The sequence below is a fragment of the Symphalangus syndactylus genome, chromosome 8 (genome assembly GCF_028878055.3).
Source record: "Symphalangus syndactylus isolate Jambi chromosome 8, NHGRI_mSymSyn1-v2.1_pri, whole genome shotgun sequence".
Taxonomy (NCBI): domain Eukaryota; kingdom Metazoa; phylum Chordata; class Mammalia; order Primates; family Hylobatidae; genus Symphalangus; species Symphalangus syndactylus.
In genome coordinates this window covers 27,196,620-27,220,704 of record NC_072430.2, presented here as the reverse complement: position 1 = coordinate 27,220,704, position 24,085 = coordinate 27,196,620, and the positions used below count along the sequence as shown (strand labels likewise).

General features: G+C 38.8%; 1 protein-coding gene across 15 annotated transcripts in view; it reads right to left on the bottom strand.

The window, feature by feature from the left end:
• EFCAB11 (EF-hand calcium binding domain 11) overlaps positions 1–24,085 on the bottom strand; it is a 169,818-nt gene that overhangs the window by 23,905 nt on the left and 121,828 nt on the right. For 6 of the 15 annotated variants that reach the window (XM_063644050.1, XM_063644051.1, XM_063644053.1 and 3 more), the window contains one exon: positions 22,899–23,023. The exons of 3 other annotated variants lie outside the window; for them this stretch is intronic. In XM_063644050.1, the coding sequence (XP_063500120.1) occupies positions 22,899–23,023 (125 nt within the window). Of the gene's footprint in view, positions 1–9,262; positions 9,461–19,355; positions 19,441–21,740; positions 23,024–24,085 lie in introns of those variants that run through there. 6 more of the 15 variants (XM_055288455.2, XM_063644055.1, XM_063644052.1 and 3 more) reach the window with 5 other exon arrangements.

Genomic DNA, 24,085 nt, shown 5'->3' with positions numbered 1-24,085 from the left:
AAAAAGGAACATACTGTGAGGGAGGTCTTACAAACTGCATATGACATCCTCATTCCCCGACCCTGTCCACCTCTCTCCCTCTGCCCAGCACTAAGCATTACTTCCAAGACAGGTGACCGTTGTGCTGAAACTGGTGTGCCATTTGCCTTAGTGAGTGGGGGAGGCAAAGAGTCCTCAGAGGTTTCAGGCCAGGAACAGACGCTTGCTCATGAGGGATTTCAATAATGCGTAAATCACTAAGGGACACGCGGATGTTGTGGAGCTCTTCCTACCCTTGGGAAGAAACTGCTCTCCCATAAATTGCCACACTAATACCAATTTCAGGGATTCAAATTACTGGCCCAATCCAGCAAGACATTTTCTGCCCATTATCTAGTTTCTCCTGCCTCCAGGCAGGGCCACATCATTGATTACGGAGCATTTCAGCCACTAAAAAAGATCACGCTCATCATTAAAGACATTAAGTGTTGATCTGTGCTAGCTAAGTGACTTAAAAGGTTCGTGCCCTTCTAGTAACAACTCAAAGAGGCTATTTCAGGATATTTATTAAACAAATTAAGTATTTACATTATGCTCAAGCACAGAGGCACAGTCACTGAGTGTAGAAGTGTAAGAAGACAAAACCAAGAGAATTTATGTTGGAGAGAACTCGGCATTTTTAGTTCTTAGAAGTGGGGGCTGAGGAACCTCCAAATGTTTGAGAAAGAGAATGAATTGGGCAGGGAAAGGGTTCTACCTCCCTCCCCCCGTCAATGGCATCCCAATGATCACCTCTTTAAAAGAGGATAAACAGTGATTAAAGACTGCAGAGACAATTTAGAAAATCTCCTTCAAGGCCTAAAGACTAAAGGTAACAGGTATATTAACCCTACAATTTTCCCCCACAATTTAAAATTTTAGGACCCTAATAATGATGACCCGGAGTTTAGAAGTATTTTCTGTAGCCTATGGTACACACTATGGTGAAGGAACCCATGTTTTCTTGAATATAGCTGCAGCCCACGAATGCTGGACCATCAATATGACTGTGATTAGTGTTCCTCCTCACCTGCCTATGAACTTGCAGTGAGCAGAGGCCACCTATATTGTGTTCACTGTGCTGTTCCCAGTATTTGGCACAGTGTCTGGCACACAGTGGTGTTCAATAAGTATCTGCTGAATATATGAGCATGTGAATGGGAGACTTTGGAGATGGAAGAAAGAACTCACCACCTCATGATCTTACATCAATTGCTGTGAAAATGTTGGCACTTTTCCTTCTGTCAGCATAAGAACATTTGGATCCTGCTATTTAAATGTAAGACAGATGTTTCTCCCCATTGTTATAGTCTTTATAATTTTCATTTTTAATGGCCATATGCAATTTTATCAAATGGATTTATAATAAATTATTTTTTGTTGGACTTTTGAGCCAATCCAGTCTTTTCACTTTTATAAATGTATCACTGAACACATTGAGTAACTATGCAGAGGTGAGTGGATCACCTGAGGTCAGGAGTTTGAGACCAGCCTGGCCAACATGGTAAAACCCCATCTCTACTAAAAATACAAAAATTAGCCAGATATGGTGGTGGGCACCTGTAATCCCAGCTACTTAGGAGGCTGAGGCAGGAGAATCACTTGAACTCGACAGGCAAAGGTTGCAGTGAGCTGAGATCGCGCCACTGCACTCCAGCCTGGGTGACAAAGTGAGACTCCATCTCAAAAAAAAAAAAAAAAAAAAAAAAAAAAGAAATGGATTCCTGAGTTCAGTTACTCATTCACCAGGCAAACACTAAGAGCCCACTATGGTCCATGCACAGTAGGTTTTGAAGATACATGGGTGAGCAGAAAAGACAAGAGTCCCTTTGAGCTTTTATCCAATCCTGGGAGAGAATTCTACAAGCAAAATTAAATAATTCTATTAATACAAGCAAAATAATATTACCAGTATACTAAGTGCCCCGAAGCAGTGACAGAAGGTTCTAGGAGAGGGTGGGACATAGGGTCGAGAACTGGGCAGCAGGTTGAGGGCGCAGGACCTGGCTGAAATCTGAGAAGCATGGAGCTAGTAAGGGAGGTGCAGGGGGGGAAGAGTTCTCCAAGCAGAGGGAACAGCATGTGCAAGGTCCTTGTGGCAGGACAGAGCAAGGTACATTCAAGGAACTGAAAGAAGGCAAATGTGACTAGGCACAGAGTGAGGATGAGCATGGAGCCAAATGAGGCTGTGGGGTGCATGGGCTGGAACTATTCAGGTCCTGGAAGCCTACGTAAGGACCTTGGTCATGATCCAAAGAGCGATGGGAAGTCATCAAAGTGCTTCAAGGAGGGGGCTGACGTGCTTGATATAAATTTTGGAAGTTTATCTTTGCTTAATAACACCCCGCCGCAAAGGTATCCATGTCCTATCCTCAGCACCTGTGAATATGTTGTATTATGTGGGGAAGGAAAATTAGGGTTGCAGACAGAATTAAGGTTGCTGACTCTAAAATGGGGAGATTATCCTAGGTTATCTAGGTGGTGCCAATGTAATCTTAGGGGACTTTAAAAGCAGGAGAGGGCGTACAAGAATCAGAGGAGCCAGAGAGATGTGAAGATGCTAAACTGCCAGCTTTGTTGATGGAGAAAAAGCCATGAGCCAAGGAAGGCAGGGGCCTCTGGAAGCTGGAAACAGTAGACATGGCTTCTCCCCTTGAGCCTCCAGCAGGAATGTGGCCCTGCTGACACCTGGATTTTAGCCCAATGATGACCATTTTGGATTTTGGCCTCCAGAAATGTAAGATGATAAATTTGTGTTGTTTAAAGCCACCAAGTCGGTGGCAACTTGTTATTGTGGCAATAGGAATCTAATACAAAGGAGATGATCATGAATTTAGTTTTGGATATTTAAGTTTTACAAGTCTTTGACACAAAGAACACGGACATATGGAAGTATTATTCATCTACAGCCACTCTCCTAATGAGTAATACGATCTTTATTTAATTATTTTTACCTTTTGTGACTTCAGTGTTATCATATATAAAAAGAAAATAGATTTAAGGTTGGTTCCAGTTCTAAATCTCTGAGCTTATAAGCCTGGAAAGGAACAAATATGCTTTTCACTTAGATTCCTGTCAGAATTTGGCAATCAGTAGGGAAAAAGTGATATGAAAAATAGTGATCTAAACTAAAGGGGGAAAAGATTTCATTTTTAAAAAGTACCCAAAATATGAAATAACTAGAAATACCTTAATAAGAAATGTGTTGAATTTATATAAAGAAAACTACAGAATTCCTTCGAGACATATAAAAGGATATTTGAAAATGTGCAGGGACAAGCCACGTGTGTATTCCTGGATGGGAAGACTGAACATTGTAAAGATGCCAGATCCTTCCCAATTAATTTATAGGTTGAATGCAATTTTCATCAAAACCCCAAAGGGAGTTCTTGGAACTTCACAAAAATGATTTTACCATTCATCTGGAAAATAAACAGGCAAGAAGAGCTGAGAACAAATTTGACAACAAGAAACACTAGGTTTCAGAACATATTGTAAGAACTAGGGGGGGAAAGGTGTGTCCCTGGAGTAAGAATAAGGGGACCAAGGGAATAGGATAAATGTCCTGGAAAGGTCGCCTCATCTGTAAAAGGAATCAGTACAGCACAAGGTGATAAAGGCATATATAAATGGGGATTATTTGACAAAGGATCATGGAAAAACTGGCTATTTGGAAACAAAAATGCTTAGATCATCACCCCATGCTATATACCAAAATAAGTTCCAAATTCATTAACATGCTAGATTGTCCTAAAATTCAAACCAACCAAAAATATGGAAGCAGATATTCATCTGGTTTCTAGACAAGGAAAATTTTCTTAGTACAAAAGCAATTAAAGAAACTGTGAAGGAAAAGATCACAGATTTGAATACATGAGAACTTAAAATCTCTGCACATCAAAAATTATAATAATAAAAGAAAACAACAAGCTGGAAAAAAAGTTGTAATAAAAATAGAAACAAATAAATGTTTTCACTATAGAAAATGGGCAAATGGTATGAACAGATAATTCACAGAAAAGAGAACAGAAAAGGCTAATAAACGTAAAAATGTTCAAAGTTATTAGCAATTGGAGAAATAAAACAAAAAAATGAGATACTCTTTCCACGTATTAGATTGGTAAACATTTGAAAAATAACACTCGGTCATTGGTGAGAACTTAGGTAACAGGAGCACCCTAATGGCGCTGGTTCCAGGTTCTTCTTCCTCCCCAACACAGGCCCGCCAAAAAGGAGCCAAACAGAGGTCATGCCTTCCCCCCTCGGCCTAGGCACAGCCCCTCAGCCAATCAGCAAGCCCCACGTAACGTCCCCGGGCATAAAAGACGGAGGCCGCAGAGCTCTCTGTCTTCCCTTCCGCTTCAGCTCTCCCTCGGACTCCTCCAATAAAGATCTCTTGACTGCAACCGGTGTGGCCTGGTCTTAGTCTGTGGCTACAGAGCCACTCTTTCAAGAACAGGGCAAGAAGGGCATATACAGTGAGGGGAGCAGAATTTGTTTATTAGGCAATTGGGTAAGAAGAACCAGGAGCTGTAAAAATGATAAAATAACTTCATACTCTCTGATACGATACCTTGATATCTAGGAGCAACTCCTAAGAAGATAAAAGTGAAGGCAAATTTGTTTATTGTAGGGTTATTTATAAAGGAAAATGGCAAAATGATTGAAAAGCATGGGATATAAAACTCACACTCAACAAAAACAGAGAGAAACAGGGAAGAATCAGTACCAAAATATTAATGATGATTATCTTTGGTTTGATATGAATATGGTTGTTTGTTTTTTTTTTTTATTATACTTTAGGGTTTTAGGGTACATGTGCACAATGTGCAGGTTTGTTACATATGTATCCATGTGCCATGTTGATTTCCTGCACCCATTAACTCGTCATTTAGCATTAGGTATATCTCCTAATGCTGTCCCTCCCCCCTCCCCCCACCCCACAACAGTCCCCGGAGCGTGATGTTCCCCTTCCTGTGTCCATGAGTTCTCATTGTTCAATTCCCACCTATGAGTGAGAACATGCGGTGTTTGTTTTTCTTTCTTCAGACCTTTCTCTATTTCCAACATATTCTATGAGGAGCATTTGTTACTTCAGCCAGATCTCCTCCCAACCGTCCACCTCCCACCCCCTGCCCCACCTTCTACCCTCCAACCCCTATAAAATGCCTACGTGCTCAGGACACAACCACTTCTCTATTTTGTGAGTTTCCCACTGCGTGCAGCTGATAGCTGAGGGAAAAATTCATGCTTGACAAAATCATCTTGTGAGTGATGGCCAACCAAGGAAAACCATTTCACACTTAGAGAGTTTACATAATGTGAGTTTATAAGAAAGGAATGAAAGAAAAGATGTTACGGGCAGAACTTTTAGAGAAACAACCGTGCTTGACTCTGCGGAGAAGGAATGCAGTTCCAGGGTGCCCGGTGTCTGCGCGCATTCCTCGGCTGCTGCTCTTTCAGTGACTACATGGTCTGACTATTTGACTCGTTTGACACTCTTCAGTAATAAATATATCCCCATATGGAAGTTTTACTGAAAATAGCTCCCTAGGGGGAGAAAAAAAAACTAACCTTTTTTTTTTTTCCACTTTGAATCGAACCACAGGTATAAAATAACTCTGAACTTGGTGTTCAGTGCTACAACCTCTAGAGCACTGTACAGAACAAATGCCCTGAAGTGAGAACTTTTCATGTCTTCTTTTCTTCCCCCTTTGCTTTTCTGTCCCTCGCTGAAGTGAGCTGTGGTGAGGGCTTCAGACCTGCCGCCTGCCAGCAACACACGGTCTGGTCCACTGGGAGAAAGGGCTCTACTGACCTGCCCACCATGCTTCCAGAGTCCAAGCCTCTCCCCAGAACAACAACACGTAGTCATTTTTCCTTCAAGGGACTTTAAAAATCACCCAGCAGGCTGGGCACAGTGGCTCATGCCTGTAATCCCAGCACTTTGGGAGGGCAAGGTGGGCAGATCAACTGAGGTTGGGGGTTCGAGAGCAGCCTTACCAACATGGAGAAATGCTGTCTCTACTAAAAATACAAAATTAGCCTGGCGTGGTGGTGCATGCCTGTAATCCCAGCTACTTGGGAAGCTGAGGCAGGAGAATCACTTGAACATGGGAGGTGGAGGTTGTGGTGAGCCGAGATCATGCCATTGCACTCCAGCCTGGGCAACAAGAGCAAAACTCCCTTTCAAAAAAAAAATCACCCAGCCCCACTCTTTCATTTTACAGATGGGGAAATGGAGGCTCAGAAGCACGAAGCTGCTTTCCTACCTAGCATAGCAGAGCAGGTCTCTGGATTCATGGCACAGTCCTACACCCAGCTAATAACTCTGGGCTTTCAGAGATTTTGAGGGTCTTCGCCAAAAACCCAGGTTGGTCCCACTGGACACAGAAAGGAACGCCAATTTGTAATACACTGCCAACTCAAAGCTGTGTACACACTGCAAGCAGTACCAGGAACAAGACATTGGGACCCCCCATTTCAACTGCTTGATCATTTCCAGCTTATGTGGGAATATGGGATAAACTCTAGGATTTGGATGACTTTGGTGTGCCGTTAGCCTAAACTTTTCACAGTCACGCAGAATTAGGGGCTGAATAAGACGTGAAGATCTGTCCCTGGAATATGTGGAAATTATGACATCACAATGAACATCCTCCCCAGAGCCCCGCAGAATAGCCCAAGAGAACATCCCCACAATTTGGGGGTGGGAAAAGAAGGCACAAACACTTTTCAAAATATTAGTGTTTCAAAAATGTTGTCCTAAGTGTACATTTGAAAAATTTGTTTAAGTTCTTAGTTAGGTTTTCCCCCCACGGATGCTGGGTTGGGCTTAAGAAAAAAGTCTTTCACAAAACCTGAGTTTAATAGGAGCACTGGTATCATAATTAGAGGAATTTCATTATGAAATCCTTTTTTTTTTCTTTTTCCCAAGATGGAATCTTGTTCTGTCGCCCAGGCTGAAGTGCAGTGGCACGATCTCAGCTCACTGCAACCTCCGCCTCCTGGGTTCAAGCAATTTTCCTGCCTCAGCCTCCCGAGTAGCTGGGATTACAGGCGCACGCCACCACGCCGGCTAACTTTTGTATTTTTAGTAGAGATGGGGTTTCACCATGTTGGCCAGGATGGTCTTGAACTCCTGACCTCATAATCCACCCACCTCAGCCTCCCAAAGTGCTGGGATTACAGGCGTGAGTCATCGCGCCCGGCCGAAATCCTTTCTAATTTGTACTATATAGATTGCTGTAAATTTGAGTTTTGGGCAATGGTGAGGAAATAAACTGATAGAGGAAAGTGAGCACTTCCAGAACATCCTAAAGATTAGGGTTTTGACTCATTTGTCGGGTTCAACTGGAAAAATAAAAATCAAGAAAAGAATTTTAGCATTTTTAGCATTTTTTCCTATTTTTGTGAATAATGTCATTGGTATTGTGGTAGGCATTACATTGAATCTGTAGATAGCTTTGGGTAGTACTGACATTTTCACAATATTAATCCTTCCAATCCATGAGCATGGGGTATCTATTTTTTGTGTGTCCTCTTCAATTTCTCTTATCAGTGTTTTATAGTTTTCCTTATAGAGATTTTTTATTTCTTTGGTTACATTTCTTCCTAGGTATTTTATACTTTTTTGTAGCTATTATAAATGGAGTTGCTTTCTTGATTTCCTTTCAGTTTGTTCACTGTTGGCATATATAAATGGTACTGATTTCTGTAAGCTGATTTTCTATCATATAACTACTTAATTCATTTATCAGTTCTAATAGTTTTTTGGTGGAGTCTTTAGGTTTTTCTAAATATGTTGTCAGCAAACAAGGATAATTTGACTTCTTCCTTTAGGAACATGACAAAGTACCAACATCTCCTTAAAAAGAAAGTCTTTGAAACATTAGAGCAAAAGACAAAAAATTTGTGAACATGAAAAGTAACCATAAAACAAATAAGTCCTTCTCATAATACAGTTAATTCACTCCTAGCACACTTTGCTGGCCCTCACCATTATTTGTATGTTAAAAGGCTTAAAAGGGAATTTTATAAAATAAAGCATACATTCCTAATCTTTAACTTCTGAAAACTAAACAAAGCAAAACCCTTGGTGGAGATACAGACATTAGTGGCATGTTTCCTAAAGCAAACTCAAAACGGAGATACTCTTTATTTTACATTTTATTTAGTAAACTAGAAGAGGGTCTTGCCATGGTGAAAAGACAAAAAAAAAAAAGAAAAATTAATAGGAAAGAAACATCATTAATTGCTACAGCTGCGATTATATAACCCAGAAAACTCAAAGGGATCTACTAAGAATTTTAGAAGTAAAATCATGCAAGGATAATTATCATATAAAACATGCTCTAAAAATAATAACATTCCTTTTCAACAACAACTATCAAACTTTTTGTTTCAAAGTTAGATTTCTCATAACAAGGAAAAAATATATCTGTATTTAATACACATTTATGGAGTACCTATTTGGTAATTAAACTAAGGTGGAATATATCAGTCCAATAATAAAAGTATAAATATTTTATAAAAAAAAATAAAAATAGGCAATACTTCAAGGTAATTTGTAGATTTAATACATTTCTAAATAAAATAATAATAGGATATTTTATTATGTAAAAATTCTGAAGTTCATATCAGAGATTAACTGGGACAATAAGGGGCAACTTAAGAGAGATCAGAATGTATCAAAAAGCAACCCACTTTAAAAGAAACAGGAGCACTGACTAACACCTGTAACCCCAGTGCTTTGGGAGGCCAAGGTGGGAGGACCGCTTGAGGTCAGGAGTTCGAGACCAGCCAAAAACTGGGCAACATAGTGAGACCCCGTCTCTACAAAAAATAAAAAATAAGAAAATTAGCTAGGTATGGGCCTGTAGTCCTAGCTATTCAGAAGGCTGAGATAGGAGGATCACTTGAGCCCAGGAGTTCCAGAAAACAGTGAGCTATGATCATACCACTGCATTCTAGCCTGGGTGATAGAGCTGAGACTCCTTCTTAAAAAAATATATATATATATAAATATAAACTTAGATCCTTACTTTATGCCATAAAACAGAATAAATACATTGTAAATAAAAATTTAACATACAATTTCCCAAAGGCAGATGAAAATAATAATATATTTATCCCAGGTAGGTATTTAGATTCACTATTTAAAACACACGAGAAAATTACAAGTAAAATGCAGTGGCAAGGCCAGGCGCGGTACCTCACGCTTGTAATCCCAGCACTTTGGGAGGCTGAGGCAGGTGGGTCACTTGAGATCAGGAGTTCGAGACCAGCCTGGCCAACATGGCGAAACCCCATCTCTACTAAAAATACAAAAATTAGCCGGGTGTTGTGGAAGGTGCCTGGAGTCCTAGCTAATCAGGAGGCTGTGGCAGGAGAATCACTTGAACCTGGGAGGCAGAGGTTGCAGTGAGCCAAGATCACGACTCTGTCTCAAAAAAAAAAAAAAAAAAAAAATTGCAGTTGGGGTAGGGAGTAAACCAAGATAAAAGGTAAATATGGATATGAAATTGTGATAAATATTATATGTAAATGTTGACATCTAAAATATATGAAAAGCTCTTATAACTCTATAAGAATAATTCAAAATTACCAATGACAAATGGTTAAAAGTTACAGAAGGAAAAATATTTTAAATACCAAATTTAAGTAAATGTTCAACTTGCCAGGTAAGTGAAGTGAAATATAACTGTAATGTCACACTTTACACTCACCAAAATAGCAAGTAAAGACAAGTGAGAAAGACCAGAGTTGGCAAGCCTCCAGGGAACAACATACTATGATTCAGTGATAGCGTTTCAAATTCTTTGCAAGACAGACAACAAGTAAGTAGAACTACAAAAGAAAGAAACAAGAGGGAAAGAGGACGTAGGGAGAAGGGAAGGAAGGAGGGAGGAAGGGAGGGAAGAAGGAAAGAAGAAAAGATTAGGTTTTTGACCCATTAATCTTATTTCTGAAAATGTATCCAAAGAAAATATACTTTAAAAATTTCTGCTCTTCAACAAACAGAGGTAAGGCAATGAACAGGCAAGCTGCAGCCTAGAAGAAAAATCTTTGCAAAGTACATACCTGATAAAGCAATACGTAAAGAACTCTCAAAACTCAATAATAAAGCAAATACCACTGTAAAAAATAGGTGAGAGATTTGAAAAGATACTTCACTAAAGAAGATATGATGGAAAATATGCACATGAAAAGATATTCAACGTCGTCATTACAAAAATACTGACTGAAACCACAGTGAGAGATACCACTACATCCTATAAGAATGGCTAAAATTACCAAGATCGAGTGTTAGTGAGGATGCAGAGCCCCTGGAATTCTCTTTCACTGCTGGTAGAAATGAAAACAGGTACAGCTACTTCGGAAAAATTTGGCAGTTTTGTAAAAAAACTAGACATATAATACACCTACCATACGGTCCAGCCATTCTACCCCTAGCTACGTATCCAAGGGAAAAGGAAGCACATATCCATTCGGACTTGCACACCAATGTTCACAGCTGCTTTATTTGTTTAATGGCCCCAAACTGGAAACAAACCCAACGTCCATCAACATGGTACATTGTTACAATATACTCAGCAATGGAAAAGGAATGAACTATTGATACAGGTATCCCATGGGTAAATCTCAAAATAATTACACAGGGTCAAAGAAGCCAGACCAAAACAAGTACATATTATATGATTCCATTTATATATTGTAGAAAATGAAAACTAATTTGCAGTGTCAGAAAGCATGGTACATTGTTACAATATACTCAGCAATGGAAAAGGAATGAACTATTGATACATGGTATCCCATGGATAAATCTCAAAATAATTACACAGGGTCAAAGAAGCCAGACCAAAACAAGTACATATTATATGATTCCATTTATATATTGTAGAAAATGAAAACTAATTTGCAGTGTCAGAAAGCAGTTCAGTGGTTATCTGAGATGGGGGAAGGGGGAACAGGGAGGTGGGAAGGGGTAGGAGGGTGGGAGAAACTGCAAAGGGATACAAAGAAACTTTCTATTTTTTCTTTCTTCCTCCAGACAGGGTCTCACTTTGTCGCCCAGGCTGGAGTGCAGTTGCATGGTCATAACTCACTACAGCCTAAAACACCTGGGTTCAAGTGACCCTCCCTGGTCAGCCTCCAGAGTAGCTGGGACTACAGGGACATGCCACCATGTCCAGCTAATTATAAAAAAAAAACCCATTTCTTTAGAGATGGGGTCTTGCTGTGTTGCCCAGGCTGGTCTTGAAGTCCTGGCCTCAAGCAATCCTCCTGCCTTGATCTCCCAAAGTGCTGAAATTACAGGCATGAGCCACTGTGCCCAGCCCCAAAGAAACTTTTAATGGTGATGGCTATCTTCAGTATTTGACTGTAGTGATATTTCATGTGTATAAATACCAAAAATTATTCAAGTATGTTAAATTATTAAATATATGTAGTTTATTACACATCAGTTATATCACAATAAAAATGTAAAAAACAATTTAGGTTAAAAATCATTTATACCATCATCTTTTACAATGGTAAAAATCTGTTAGAAAATCCCAATCCAACAATAGGAATATGACTCAGTAAACTATGGCTCATCAATTTATTGTAAAGCTTTTCTGTTATTAAACATAATACATATAAAGATCACATAGACATAAACTTCCTCATAGTAGGACAAAAAACCACATATACAATATTATTACAGCTATACAAAAGCCTAGGATTACATAAGGCTAAAGACTGGAAGAGGCTATAGAAAAACCTAACAGTTGTCATAGTAAAGAAAGGGATTACAGGTGTTTAAGTGCAGAGCCGTAGATTTTTTTTCTTTATTCACAAAGAATAGCATGCTTGTTTTTTAGACGTTTAGTAACATCTTTCTAAAGCTCTCTCCAAAGGAGCTGGGAAGTCCTGCCACCAAAGAGACAAAGAAACTTAAGGAAATGTAAATGCTGAATTCCCCAGCAAAATATTCATCATTTGCCTTTTTCCTCTCTCCTTCCACTCTTCTCCATTCAACGGCCCCCACCACTCTCACCGTTGGCCTTCCCCTGGACACTGCCTCACTCAGGTCCTTCTCATTCCTCCCCTAGCTGCCATCACAATGCTGCACACTAGATTTCAGTCCCTACACTGCCATCTAGACAGGCGACATCACATATTTCCCTCATCAAAACGTTAGAAGACTCCCACTCGGCCCACATAATACAGTTAACTCCTTCACATAGTCTCTCAGGAGCGACAGTAACCTCTACTTGCAGCCTTATTTAAACATTATTTCCTTATTCCCAAACTGCAGCCTCTTATTTGCTATTCCTTAATTCCTATGCACTACTTGAAGTTCTAGGGGTATAAAAATGAGTAATAGATGTATGACGGTTAATTTTATGTGTTACCTTGGCTAGGCTATGATGCCCAGTTGTTTGATCAAATACCAGTCTAGACATTGCTATGAAGGTAATTTTTAGATTTTTAGATATTATATATATGTTATATGTTTTATACATAATAACATATTATATATATTTATATGTATATGGTTTCTCTTTGTCACACAGGCTGGAAGGCAGTGGCCTGATCTAAGCTCACTGCCACCTTGAACTCCTGGGATCAAATGCCTGGCTAATTTTTTATTTTTTGTAGAGATGGGGGTCTCACTATCTTGCCCAGGATGGTCTCCAACTCCTGGGCTTGAGCAATCCTCCTGCCTTGGCCTCCCAAAGTGCTGGGATTACACCTGTGAACCACTGTGCTGGTCAGTGATTAACATTTCAATCAGTAGACTTTGAGTAAAGCAGATTGCTCTCCATAATGTAAGTGGACTCATTCAATTAGTTGAAGGTCTTAAAGGCAAAGACTGAGATCTCCCAAAGAAGAGGCAATTCTGCCTCAAGACTGCAATAACAACTCTTACTTGAGTCTCCGGCCGGCAGCCTTCCCTATGAACTTTGGACTTGCCAGCCCCCACAATCCTGCAAGCCAGTTCCTTAAAACCAGTCTTTCTCCCCTTATGTATATAAATCCTATTGTGTCTGCTTCTCTGGATAGCTGTAATACCATATGGCTCCTATGCTTATAAAACTCAGGCAAATCTAGGAAATAGGAATATAAACAAACAATAAAACCCAGTGTGGAGGGTACCACACTAGCCCTTCTGCCATAAAGAATGAAAAATATATTTTTAAAAATCACTTTCAGAGATTGGACAATAGAAAGTAAGGCCTGTGGTCCCTGAAAAGCAAAACAAATGAAGTGAGTCCTGGGATGGTCCTAGCTTTCTGCCTAGAGGCACCGTTTGGATGGAGGTGAGTGGGAGGGAAACTTGAGCACAGAGACCCTAACCTATTTCACACCAGGAGCACACCCTTTTTAAACACCTCCTCCTCTACGTGACAAAACTATTTTCAGCAACACTGATGTAATAATGAGCAATAATCATGACTTTCTTGATTTAGTCTCTGGTTTTAAAACAAACATGAACAATCCAAAAAGGAGAATAAATGTCACTTTACAAAATATCATTCAAATTTAGTAAAATCATCCAGGTGTAAACTATAATTTACACATAACAGACATAAACATTACACCTGACATTTCCCACTTTCTCACTATTTTCCATTTTAAACACAAATTAAAACTCTGAAGTAGTCATATAGATAAAATCTAATAACTCGAGGTTTTTTTTATGTTTACAACCACTGTGTCATCATTGTTTACACTGAATCTATTGTTAAAACACTGGAGCTTCTGGTGCGACCAGAGATGAAAACACTAACTGCACTTGAAACCAGTTCAAATGATTCTGAACTGTTATAAATGTAATCTCAAAATGAGCAAGTGTGGCTGTTTATTAAAACTAAGAAATAAAAGTGTACAATTTAAAGTTTATATATGTATTATTAAAACTCAGAATAACCTCAGCAATTACTTAGAATGTAGGCGTATAAGTGTGCTTGTTTTCTTCCCCTGGCAGGAGTAGGTATTTAGAAATATGGTGATAAAAGAAGATGGACTTTGAGTCACTGTTTTAAAATTCTCTTCAGACAAATACTCGTAAATTTTCAGCATCTAGGTTGGATTGGTCCTCCCACCCCACCCTTGGCATGCCACTGGTTGGGAGAGGCTGAGAGTCTCGAATTTGTAGGGTAGGGTACAAGAGAAGGAGCTATGCAGAAAAAAAGCTCCAGAAATCAGCCTGGGTGTCACTTGAGTCTGGTCAAATATCCTATGGACAAACAGAGTGTGAGAATCCAAACCCGTGGGAAAAGAACTTACAGTTACGGATCAGCTGGATGGCCACAGGACTTCACAGAGGGCTTGTGCATGCTGAGGTTCTGACTACTGAGAGTGGAGACCTCACTGAATACCTACATTATTCAATAGACACCAGAAAGGCCATACCTCAGAAATAGGGCTAAATTCAGTCACGGAGTAAAAGCTATTCTAGAACTATCCTAACAAAGCTTATAAACCAAGCCTGAAAATATCGAGCTGATTTGCAAGTAAACTTAGAACCTGCCAGAAGACATCTCAATACTCTTTAAAAGAAGACATCAAAATCCTGCTACTTGGCCATCACAATGGTTGTAATTGTGATAGGCAGAATTCCTAGGAATAACCCCAAGATTACACACCCTGAACATATGAAAGTGATGAGCTATAACTCCTGTGATTGTTATATGACCCAGGTGGGCCTAATCTAAACCCGTGAGCACAGAACTTTCTCCAGTGTGTAGTAAAAGAGGAGGTCGAAGAGACTCAAAGCCCAAGAAGAATATGACATACCATTGTTGCTGGAAGATGCACAGGATCACATGAAAAGGAATATGGGCATCCACCAGGGCCAGAGAGTAGACCCTGGCCAACAGCCTGTAAGAAAATGAGTACCTCAAACCTACAGCCACAAGGAACTGGATTCTATTAACAACCTGAGTGAGCTTGAAAGTAGATTCTTCCCATGAACTTCCAGGTAAGAGCCCATCCCAAGCAACACCTTGATTTTGACCTCCTGAGACCCTAAGCAAAAAAAATGAGTCTACCATGCTGCTGACCTTCATAAGTGAAATGAAAATGGGTGTTGTTTTCAGCTGTTAAGATTGTGGCAGGTTGTCATGCAGCAATAGACATCTAATAATACTCAGAATCCAATCAAAACATTACTATACATGCTAAGAAGCAGGAAAATGTGACCAATAAGCAGGAGAAAAATCAGACAATGGAAACAGAACCAGAAACAACAAAGACAATAGAATTAGTTGACAAGAACTTTTAATTATAAGTATGCTCTAGTATTTAAAGGAAGGCATGGACATAGTAAAGACAGAAATGGAAAGTATTTTTAAAAAGCCAATGGAACTTCTAGAGATGAAAAACATAATATCTGAAGTTAATAATTCATGGACTGGGATCAATGTCACATTAAATATCGCAGAAGAAAACTTCTGTGAATGTAAAGACACAGAAATAGAAATTCTCCAAACTAAATCTGAGAGAAAAAGAAATGAACAGAGGAATGAAAAGAGCATCAGTGACTTGTGGGGCAATATCAAATGGTCTAACATACACATAATTGGAGTACCAGAAGGTTGAGGAAGAAGAAAAAAACATTCAAAAGAATGATGGCCAAACACTGTGCAAATTTGATGAAAACTAAAATTCTACAGATCCAAGAAGCTCAATGAACTCTAAGTAAGATAATGAAGAACACTATAAAAAACAACACCATAATCAAATTGCTGAAAACTAGCAATAAAGACAGTATCTTAAAAGCAGAGAAAAAGACATATTTGTTCAGAGAAAAAAATATATAAAAACTACCACTGACTTCTCATCAGACACCACGGGAACCAGTTAGAATTACAACATTAAAGTGTGGAAATATATATATTTCAAAAACAAAAGTAAAATAGAAACATTTTGACAAACAGAAACTGATAAAAATTTGTGGCCAGCAGACATTAAATTTAAGGAAGTTCCTTAGGCTTATGGAAAATAATATGAAATAGAAAACTGGATCTACGAAAGGGAAAGAAAAGTACTGGAAATAAAGGTAGACAAGGGGGATGGAGGAAAACAAATGACAAATGATAAATAGGAAATGTGAAGATGTAGACTTAGACCCAACGATATAAATAATTACATTAAATGTAAATATGTTAAATATTAATTAAAAATCAGGATTGCCAGAAAAGATGAAAAAGCAGACTCAACTGTATGCTGTCCTCAGGAAATTCACTTTAAATATAAAGACACAGATACGTTAATAGTAAAAGAAGAAAAAATGGGCCGGGCGCGGTGGCTCACGCTTGTAATCCCAGCACTTTGGGAGGCCGAGGCGGGCGGATCACGAGGTCAGGAGATCGAGACCACGGTGAAACCCCGTCTCTACTAAAAAAATACAAAAAATTAGCAGGGCGCGGTGGCGGGCGCCTGTAGTCCCAGCTACTCGGAGGCTGAGGCAGGAGAATGGCGTGAACCCGGGAGGCGGAGCTTGCAGTGAGCCGAGATTGCGCCACTGCACCCCAGCCCGGGCGACAGAGCGAGACTCTGTCTCAAAAAAAAAAAAAAAAAGAAAAAGAAAAAATGATAATCACAGCAAAGAAAGAATAGCCACATCAATATTACTGCTGAACAAAAAATACTGGTGGAGATAATAAGAGACATTTCATAATTATAGCAGGGTCGATTAATCAAGAAGACATAATAATTCTAAACGTATACGTACCTAATAAGAGAGCTTAAAAATACATGAAGCAAAACATCGAGAGAACTAAAAGGAGAAACAGACAAATCCATTATCATAGCCAGTTATTTTTAACATTTCTCTCTAAGTAAATGAGAGAACACAGAGACAGGAAATCAGTAAAAATAATATGACCAACACCATCATCCAACTTGACCTAACTGACATTTATACAGCCCCACTCCTGACACCTAGAGGATATTCATTCCATTCAAGTGCTCATGGAACATTTACCAAGATAGATGCTGGGACCAAAAAAAAAAAAAAAAAAAAAAAGTTGCAACACATTTAAAAAGATTGAAATTGAATAATGGAATGAAATTAGAGATCAATAACCAAAAAATTGGGAGAACTTTCAAATATTTGGAAATTAAACAATACATTTCATAATAACCCATGGGTCAAAAAAGAAAATTCAAGAAAAATTAGAAAGTATTTGGAATTAAATGATAGTGAAAATCCAATATATCAAAATTGCGGCATGCAGTTAAAGCAGTCCTTAGATGGAAATGTGTAGTTTTAAATGCTTACATTTGAAAAGACTAAAATCAATGATCAAAACATCCACCTTAAGAAGACAGAAAAAGAGCAAGTCAACTAAAATAACTATAAGAAATAACAAGTAACAATGGCAAAAGTCAATTAACTGGAAAATGAAAAAATCATAGAGAAAACAAATGAAACTAAAAGATGCCTCTTTAAAAAAATTAATAAAGTTGATAGCCCTGAGCTAGACTGATGGGGGAGGGGAGAAGAAAACCCACAAATCACCTATATCACAACTGAAAGTTAGAGCCTAGAGTCATTAAAAATATCATAAGGAAATAGTATATGTAATTTGTGCTAATAATTTTGAACTTAGATGAAATGGAAAATATTCCTTTACATTTTATTTCTTGAAAAAAAAGAGAGAGAGAGAAAGAGAGGGAGTGCAGGTGTGAGATGTGAAGCAAGTATGGCCATATGTCAAAATGTGTTAAATTTTGCTGGCAGGGACCTGGATGCTTGTTATAATATTTTCTGTATGCTTGCAATGTTTTATAACGAAAATAGTAAGTTAATTGAAAGAAAATTTCTTCCCAGGATCATTCAATCAACAAATAATAAATATTGATCATCTACTGTGCGATAGGTATTGGAGCAGGGTCCTGGGAATATAGCAGCCAATAAGACTGACAGGTTTCTGCCCTAACGGAGAGCAGGGTGGTGGGGGAGACAAACAAAACAAGATCTCTCTCTCTCTCTCTCTCTCATATACATATATATGTAAGCTCTGTTATTATGTATGTATACATTTAGAATTATTATGTCTCCTTGATTAGTTGACCCTGTTATAATGAAATATATCACATATTATATATATAATATATAATATATTTTATATATATATATAGTGGCAAGTGCTGTGTAAGAAATAAATGCATGATGATAACATATTTACTAGAGGAAAGAGTTGAAGGTTTGCTTTAAATAGGGAGGGTTGGGGACCTAGGGAATATGAAATATGAAGGATAGGTAACAGTCATACATGCCAAGGGAATTGAATTCCAACAAGAGGGAACTATAAATGTGGGAACTCCCAGGCCAGAGAGAGCTAGAAAGACTGGAACACAGAGAGGAGGAAAATGGTTTGAGACGAATTGAAGAGGTTAGATTTTTTTTTTTTTAAATGCAGTAGGATGCCATTGGAGGTTTTAGGCAGAGGAGTTGGCTTTATGGTACCTTGGTCACAGTCTAAGAAACGGACTGTAAGAAGGGAGAGCAGGAAGTCATTGCAAAATTTCAGGTGAGAAAATATGACTTACAGTAGGATGGTAGAGGTGGAGATAAAAAGAAGTGAAATAATTTGAGATTTGCCAGATATGACTTGAGCTGGGTGTTTAAAGACTTGAGCTTGTCATTTTTTTTTTCCATAAGATTGCCACTAAAGGCAGAATAGCCTCCCATTCCACACTTCTGACATCATCATTACTACTATAATGGCTAAGTGCAGCCGCCACTTGGCCCCTTAAGTTACTAGCTTCAGGCACTTCTTCACAATCAACCACAGGGGATAGTTTGATTAATCATGATGCCACGGCATGACCCGATTACTAACATTCCATTTCACATTGACAAGCTGCTCAGCACTGCATTTTGGGCCAAAGACACAATCAAACCATTCCCAGACCACCTGGGACCACTTCTGGTACCATTTATTTTATCAGTTGGGATTCGGTTAGGAAATCAGAAACCACAGTGGTTATTTTAAAAGACAGAATTTAATATAAAAGAAATAGGTTAGACAGGTATTGAAGAACAAAAAAGGCAGAAGCGGAATTCTGCAATTAAAAGGTAGTAACCATTAAAACACATGAAGCCTCTACCATCCTTAGGGCTGAAGAAACAAAGGGATGAGACTGAGGTTATTAGAACCTAGGAGGCTGCAGGAAGGTCCTGTGGAGCTGGAACCCAGACGCCCGGAGAGGGTGCTAGAGGCTGAAGCTGGTGTCTCTGAGGGAGGACACCATAGGAAAACGCACGAAACTAGAACTGCAGATAACTGGAGTGAGGAACTGTTACAGGAGTCAGCCTCACAGGAACTGCAAGAGGACAGGAAGGAATACTCGCCTCTCCCTTCTCTGGCCGCCCGGTAGCCTCTGTATCTCAGGAGGACAGGACCTAAAAGGAAGCAGCTGGGAAACGAGAGATGTGGTTTGTCAGGCAGGTCTTGCCCCACCATGCAGAGTATAGAAGGGTGAGTTTGGAGCCCAGAGACAGTCGAAGAACCAACATGCACTGCTTTTTCCATGACCATGTTTCATGAAGCAATTTTATTCACTCTTTTTTTTTTTTTGAGATGGAGTTTTGCTCTTGTCGCCCAGGCTGGAGGGCAATGGCGCAATCTTGGCTCACCGCACCTTCCACCTCCCGGGTTCAAGCGATTCTCCTGCCTCAGCCTCCCAAGTAGCTGGGATTACAGGCATGCGCCACCACGCCCCACTAATTTTGTATTTTTAGTAGAGACAGGGTTTCTCCATGTTGGTCAGGCTGGTCTCAAACTCCCGACCTCAGGTGATCCACCCACCTCGGCCTCCCAAAGTGCTGGGATTATAGGCATGAGCCACCATGCCTGGACTTTTATTCACTCTGACATGCATCTTCATATAAACGTTTTCATGATCACCAGAGCCACTTTTTGAGACATAAAGTCTTTTCCAGAGCACCTGGAAAACTTATCTGGAATACAGGACTTTGATTCCATGCTTAGTATTGACAGTAGAAATTTTACCTAAAGCCATTTAGTAGCCATTTGCATAACATTATAATAGGTTTTTTTTTCATTCAACCTGAGATGCATGTTTGTGATCTCTAATTAATATATAACCACTTATTGTATTGATATGACTGGTCTGTTAACTGTACCCTAAAAATGTATAAAAACCTATGAAAAAAGCATTTATTTTTATGACTGACTTTATATGTTTTAATTTTTAATCAGAATTTTTAACTTTGTGGTTTAACATTATTAGCTGATTAGAGAAATAATATTTGTTATTTTCACCCTCAATTTATGAAGGTGAAACAAGCTTCACTGGACTTTTTTCATGAGAAAATACTTTTCTGAGTATGACAGGGATAGAAACCAAATGATGACATGGAAGCGATTCTGAAGAAACCAAGACCCAAAGAGTTCATGTCGCTTTTCCCCAGAACTATGATCCCTAACATGCCGAATTCAGTTTAAAGCTGTAATCGATGTTGAGATGCTAAAAACATAGTGTTCGGTTTTTTGTTTGTACTGGCTATGAAGCAATGAAACCATCAGAACTTATGGGGTGTTTACTTACAAAAATTCAGTTAAAAACCACAAGAATTTTTTGAAAGAAAGAATATTGAATTAAATAGCTTATGAAGCAGATGTTCAATATTTTACATATAAACATTAGGGCTTTACGGGCTTAATAAGAAGCAGTTCAGCTTGCCAAAATTAAGATCCATATACAGCTGGGGAGATATTAGTGAAAAGACTGTATCAAAGGCATTTACTTGGAAATACTGGGTGAATCTGCAGCAAAGAAGGTGGCTCAAGCACTACTTTTCAGTGCCACCATAGCTCAGCATATCCAGGCACTGGCTAACGATCCAGAAGGCCAACCCATGGAGCAGTTAAAGCTGGCAATGTATTTTTCATTGCAGCATGATAACTGCACTCACATTCCTGTTTATGTGCAATTGGAACATGATGGTGACATGAAGGAAGAGTTCTTTTTTTCAATTTTGTTGCTGACATACATAACTAAGTCTGAACTGTATAAAACTATGAAAGATTATATTGTCAACAAATGTAGTTTGGAGTTTAAATTGTGTGTAGCGTATGTTCTGACGGTGCAGGAAATATTCTGGAGGAGTTATCCTGATTAAGGAGCTTGTACCAGAATGTAAATCTATGTTTTGTTTCTCTCATGAGAAAGTCCTGCTATGAAAACAAATGTTGGTGGAACTAAACAGCGGGCTTAATGTACTAAAAATTGTGAATTAGGTAAAGGCTAGTGCGTTAAATCTTAGATTATTCTCTTGTGTTGTATGATACTATGGAAGCAGATCATAACCAGCTGTTGCTGCATGCTGGGGTACGATGATGACCAATAGGCTGTGTTTGAAAAAGTCTGAACTACAAAACAACTCTTAAATGTTTCTGCAAAATAAGAAGAAAGTTTGGCCCCAACTTGTTGAAGATATGAATTGGATAAAGAGGATTGTTTGTCTATCTGATATCCTCAGTATTTTTAATGATCTTAATACTTCCATGCAAGGAATTAATGCAACATGTTTTTCAATGACAGGTAGAATCAAATGGCAAAAATGAAAGTTCAAAGCTTGGAAGAACAGTTTCTACAGATTGCTATGACACATGTTCCGAAATGTAACAATTTTAAATGACATAGTGATGATTCTGATATTGCACATCAAAGAAGAGCAAACACCAAACACCTTAAATTTGATAAAGCATTTTGAATTTTATTTTCCATCAAAAGAAGATCTATGTCTAAAAAATCCATAGATCTAGGATCCATTTATTTCACCAAAAGATAATTATATTTAATTATAATTTACAGGATATATTGCTGGCACTCATGTCTGTTGAGGGATTGAAAGACTTTGAAAGCATAGTGGCACTGGCTCCGTCTTAGATAAAATTTTAAAATGAATAAACTGAGCTCAATTAGAGAAAATTGCTCTAAAATCTCTCCTTCCATTCCATTCTGTGAGACTGGTTTCTTTTGCATCATTATTAAAATAAAGCATAGAAATTATTTAGATATACCTTATTCCCCTACAAGTAGCCTTATTGGCAATTTTACCTAGATTAGGTAAAGTATCCAGTAGGAAGCACTCCAACTTGTCACATTAAAAACTTTAAACATTTGTCCACATTGTGTTCAAAGTGTATGAACAGACATTTAATATGGGAATTCCATTTTCCCTTAAAATGAAGAAAACTTACAAGTGCAATAGCCTATCTATTAATTGCTTACATGCATACTTTCAATGAACAAACATGAACAATTTTTGTATCTTTTTTCCTATACCCCAGTAATATTTATTGCAATATAACTTCCTGTTTGCTAAAAATTACAACTTTTATACGTCTCTTTTAAAAAATTTCATTTTTGTAGTAATTCACTTTTATTAATTTTTACAAAGTATCAGTTTGCAACAGACTGGAAACTTATAAAAAGTGGTCCTTTTCCACAGGGAGTTTAAGAAGCACTGCCTTATAGGATGTAATATTAAAACGAGACTTTCCTTCAATACATATCCCTTTGAAAAGTATTAGTTAGCTTATAAAGTACCTCCTACCACCAGACATGCTTTCAGTTACTTTATTTTGAACAGTACTAGTTGAGCCTGAAACAACCTCAATCAATGCCAGGTTTTGATGCTTACAGAGGTCACCTAATGAAATTGGCAAAAAATTTCACAGATCTAGTTCTCATGCTTAGTGCTATACACTCATAATTGCAAATAGTGGCTATGGTTGTAAACAAACCTTTAAAAATCATTTAAAAAGCAACACAGTGAGTGGTTACATATTGGAGGTCACAAACATACATCACAGGTGAAATGAAAAAAAGAAAAAACTCCATACCTATCATAGGTGAGATGAGAAGGCCCCTCCTGATGTACATTTCACAAGGATCATTGCTGGACTTATTTATTGGGTGGAGAAGAGACCTGAAGTAGATTGTTGGGGGCAAAGGCAGAATCCTGGAGCTGTGTAAGAGGCCGAGATGGTGGTCAAGATGGCAGGCAAGGGGCAGGCATAACTTAGAGATCTAAATCCCAAGCTAGGGGCTGGGCGTGGTAGCTCACACCTGTAATCCCAGCATTTTAGGAGGCTGAGGTGGGAGGATCATTAGAGGTCAGGAGTTCGAGACCAGCCTGGCCAACATGGTGAAACCCCATCTCTACTAAAAATATAAAAATTAGCCAGGCGTGGTGGCCGGCACCTGTAATCCCAGCTACTTGGGAGGCTGAGGCAGGAGAATCACTTGAATCCGGGAGGCAGAGGTTGCAGTGAGCCGAGATCGCACCACTGCACTCCAGCACTCCAGCATTCCAGCATGGGCGACAGAGCGAGACTCCGTTTCAAAACAACAATAACAACAACAACAAACTCAAGCTAGGGGCAGTACAGGATCTCTGGCCATGTTTTTGCTTGGCTAGCACAGTGTTTTTAAATTTTTAAATGTGGATGTCTTTAGGCAACTTGGGAGCTCTCCAGTTTGCCATAAGCCCTACCACTCCTCATGATTTCGCATGACGCCTAGGTCACACATGTATGTTTCTGTAGGCAATGACTCTTCCAGCCCTGCAAGCACTGAATTCTTACTCTGGGATCAGCACTATACAGATGCTCCTTGACTTACCATTGTAAGTTGTAAATATCGTAAGTTGAAAATGCATTTAATCCACTGAACCTACTGAACATCATAGTTTAGCCTAGCCTACTTAAATGTGCTTAGAACACTTACATTTGCCTATAGTTGGGCAAAATCATTTAACACAAAGCCTAGTTTATAATAAAGTGTTGAATTTCATGTATTTTATTGAATACTGTACTGAAAATGAAAAACAGAAAGGCTGTGTGGGTATTCAAAGTACAGTTTCTACTCAATGCCTATCTCTTCAACACCACTGTAACGTTGAACTATGCTAAAAGTTAGGGACCGTTTGTATGAAATTCTGCCTTATACTGTCTTGGTCGCCTAGGTAATGCCAGAAGATTAAGAGCATTAACAGAATTTTCCCCACATTTTCATGTCTCATCTATCC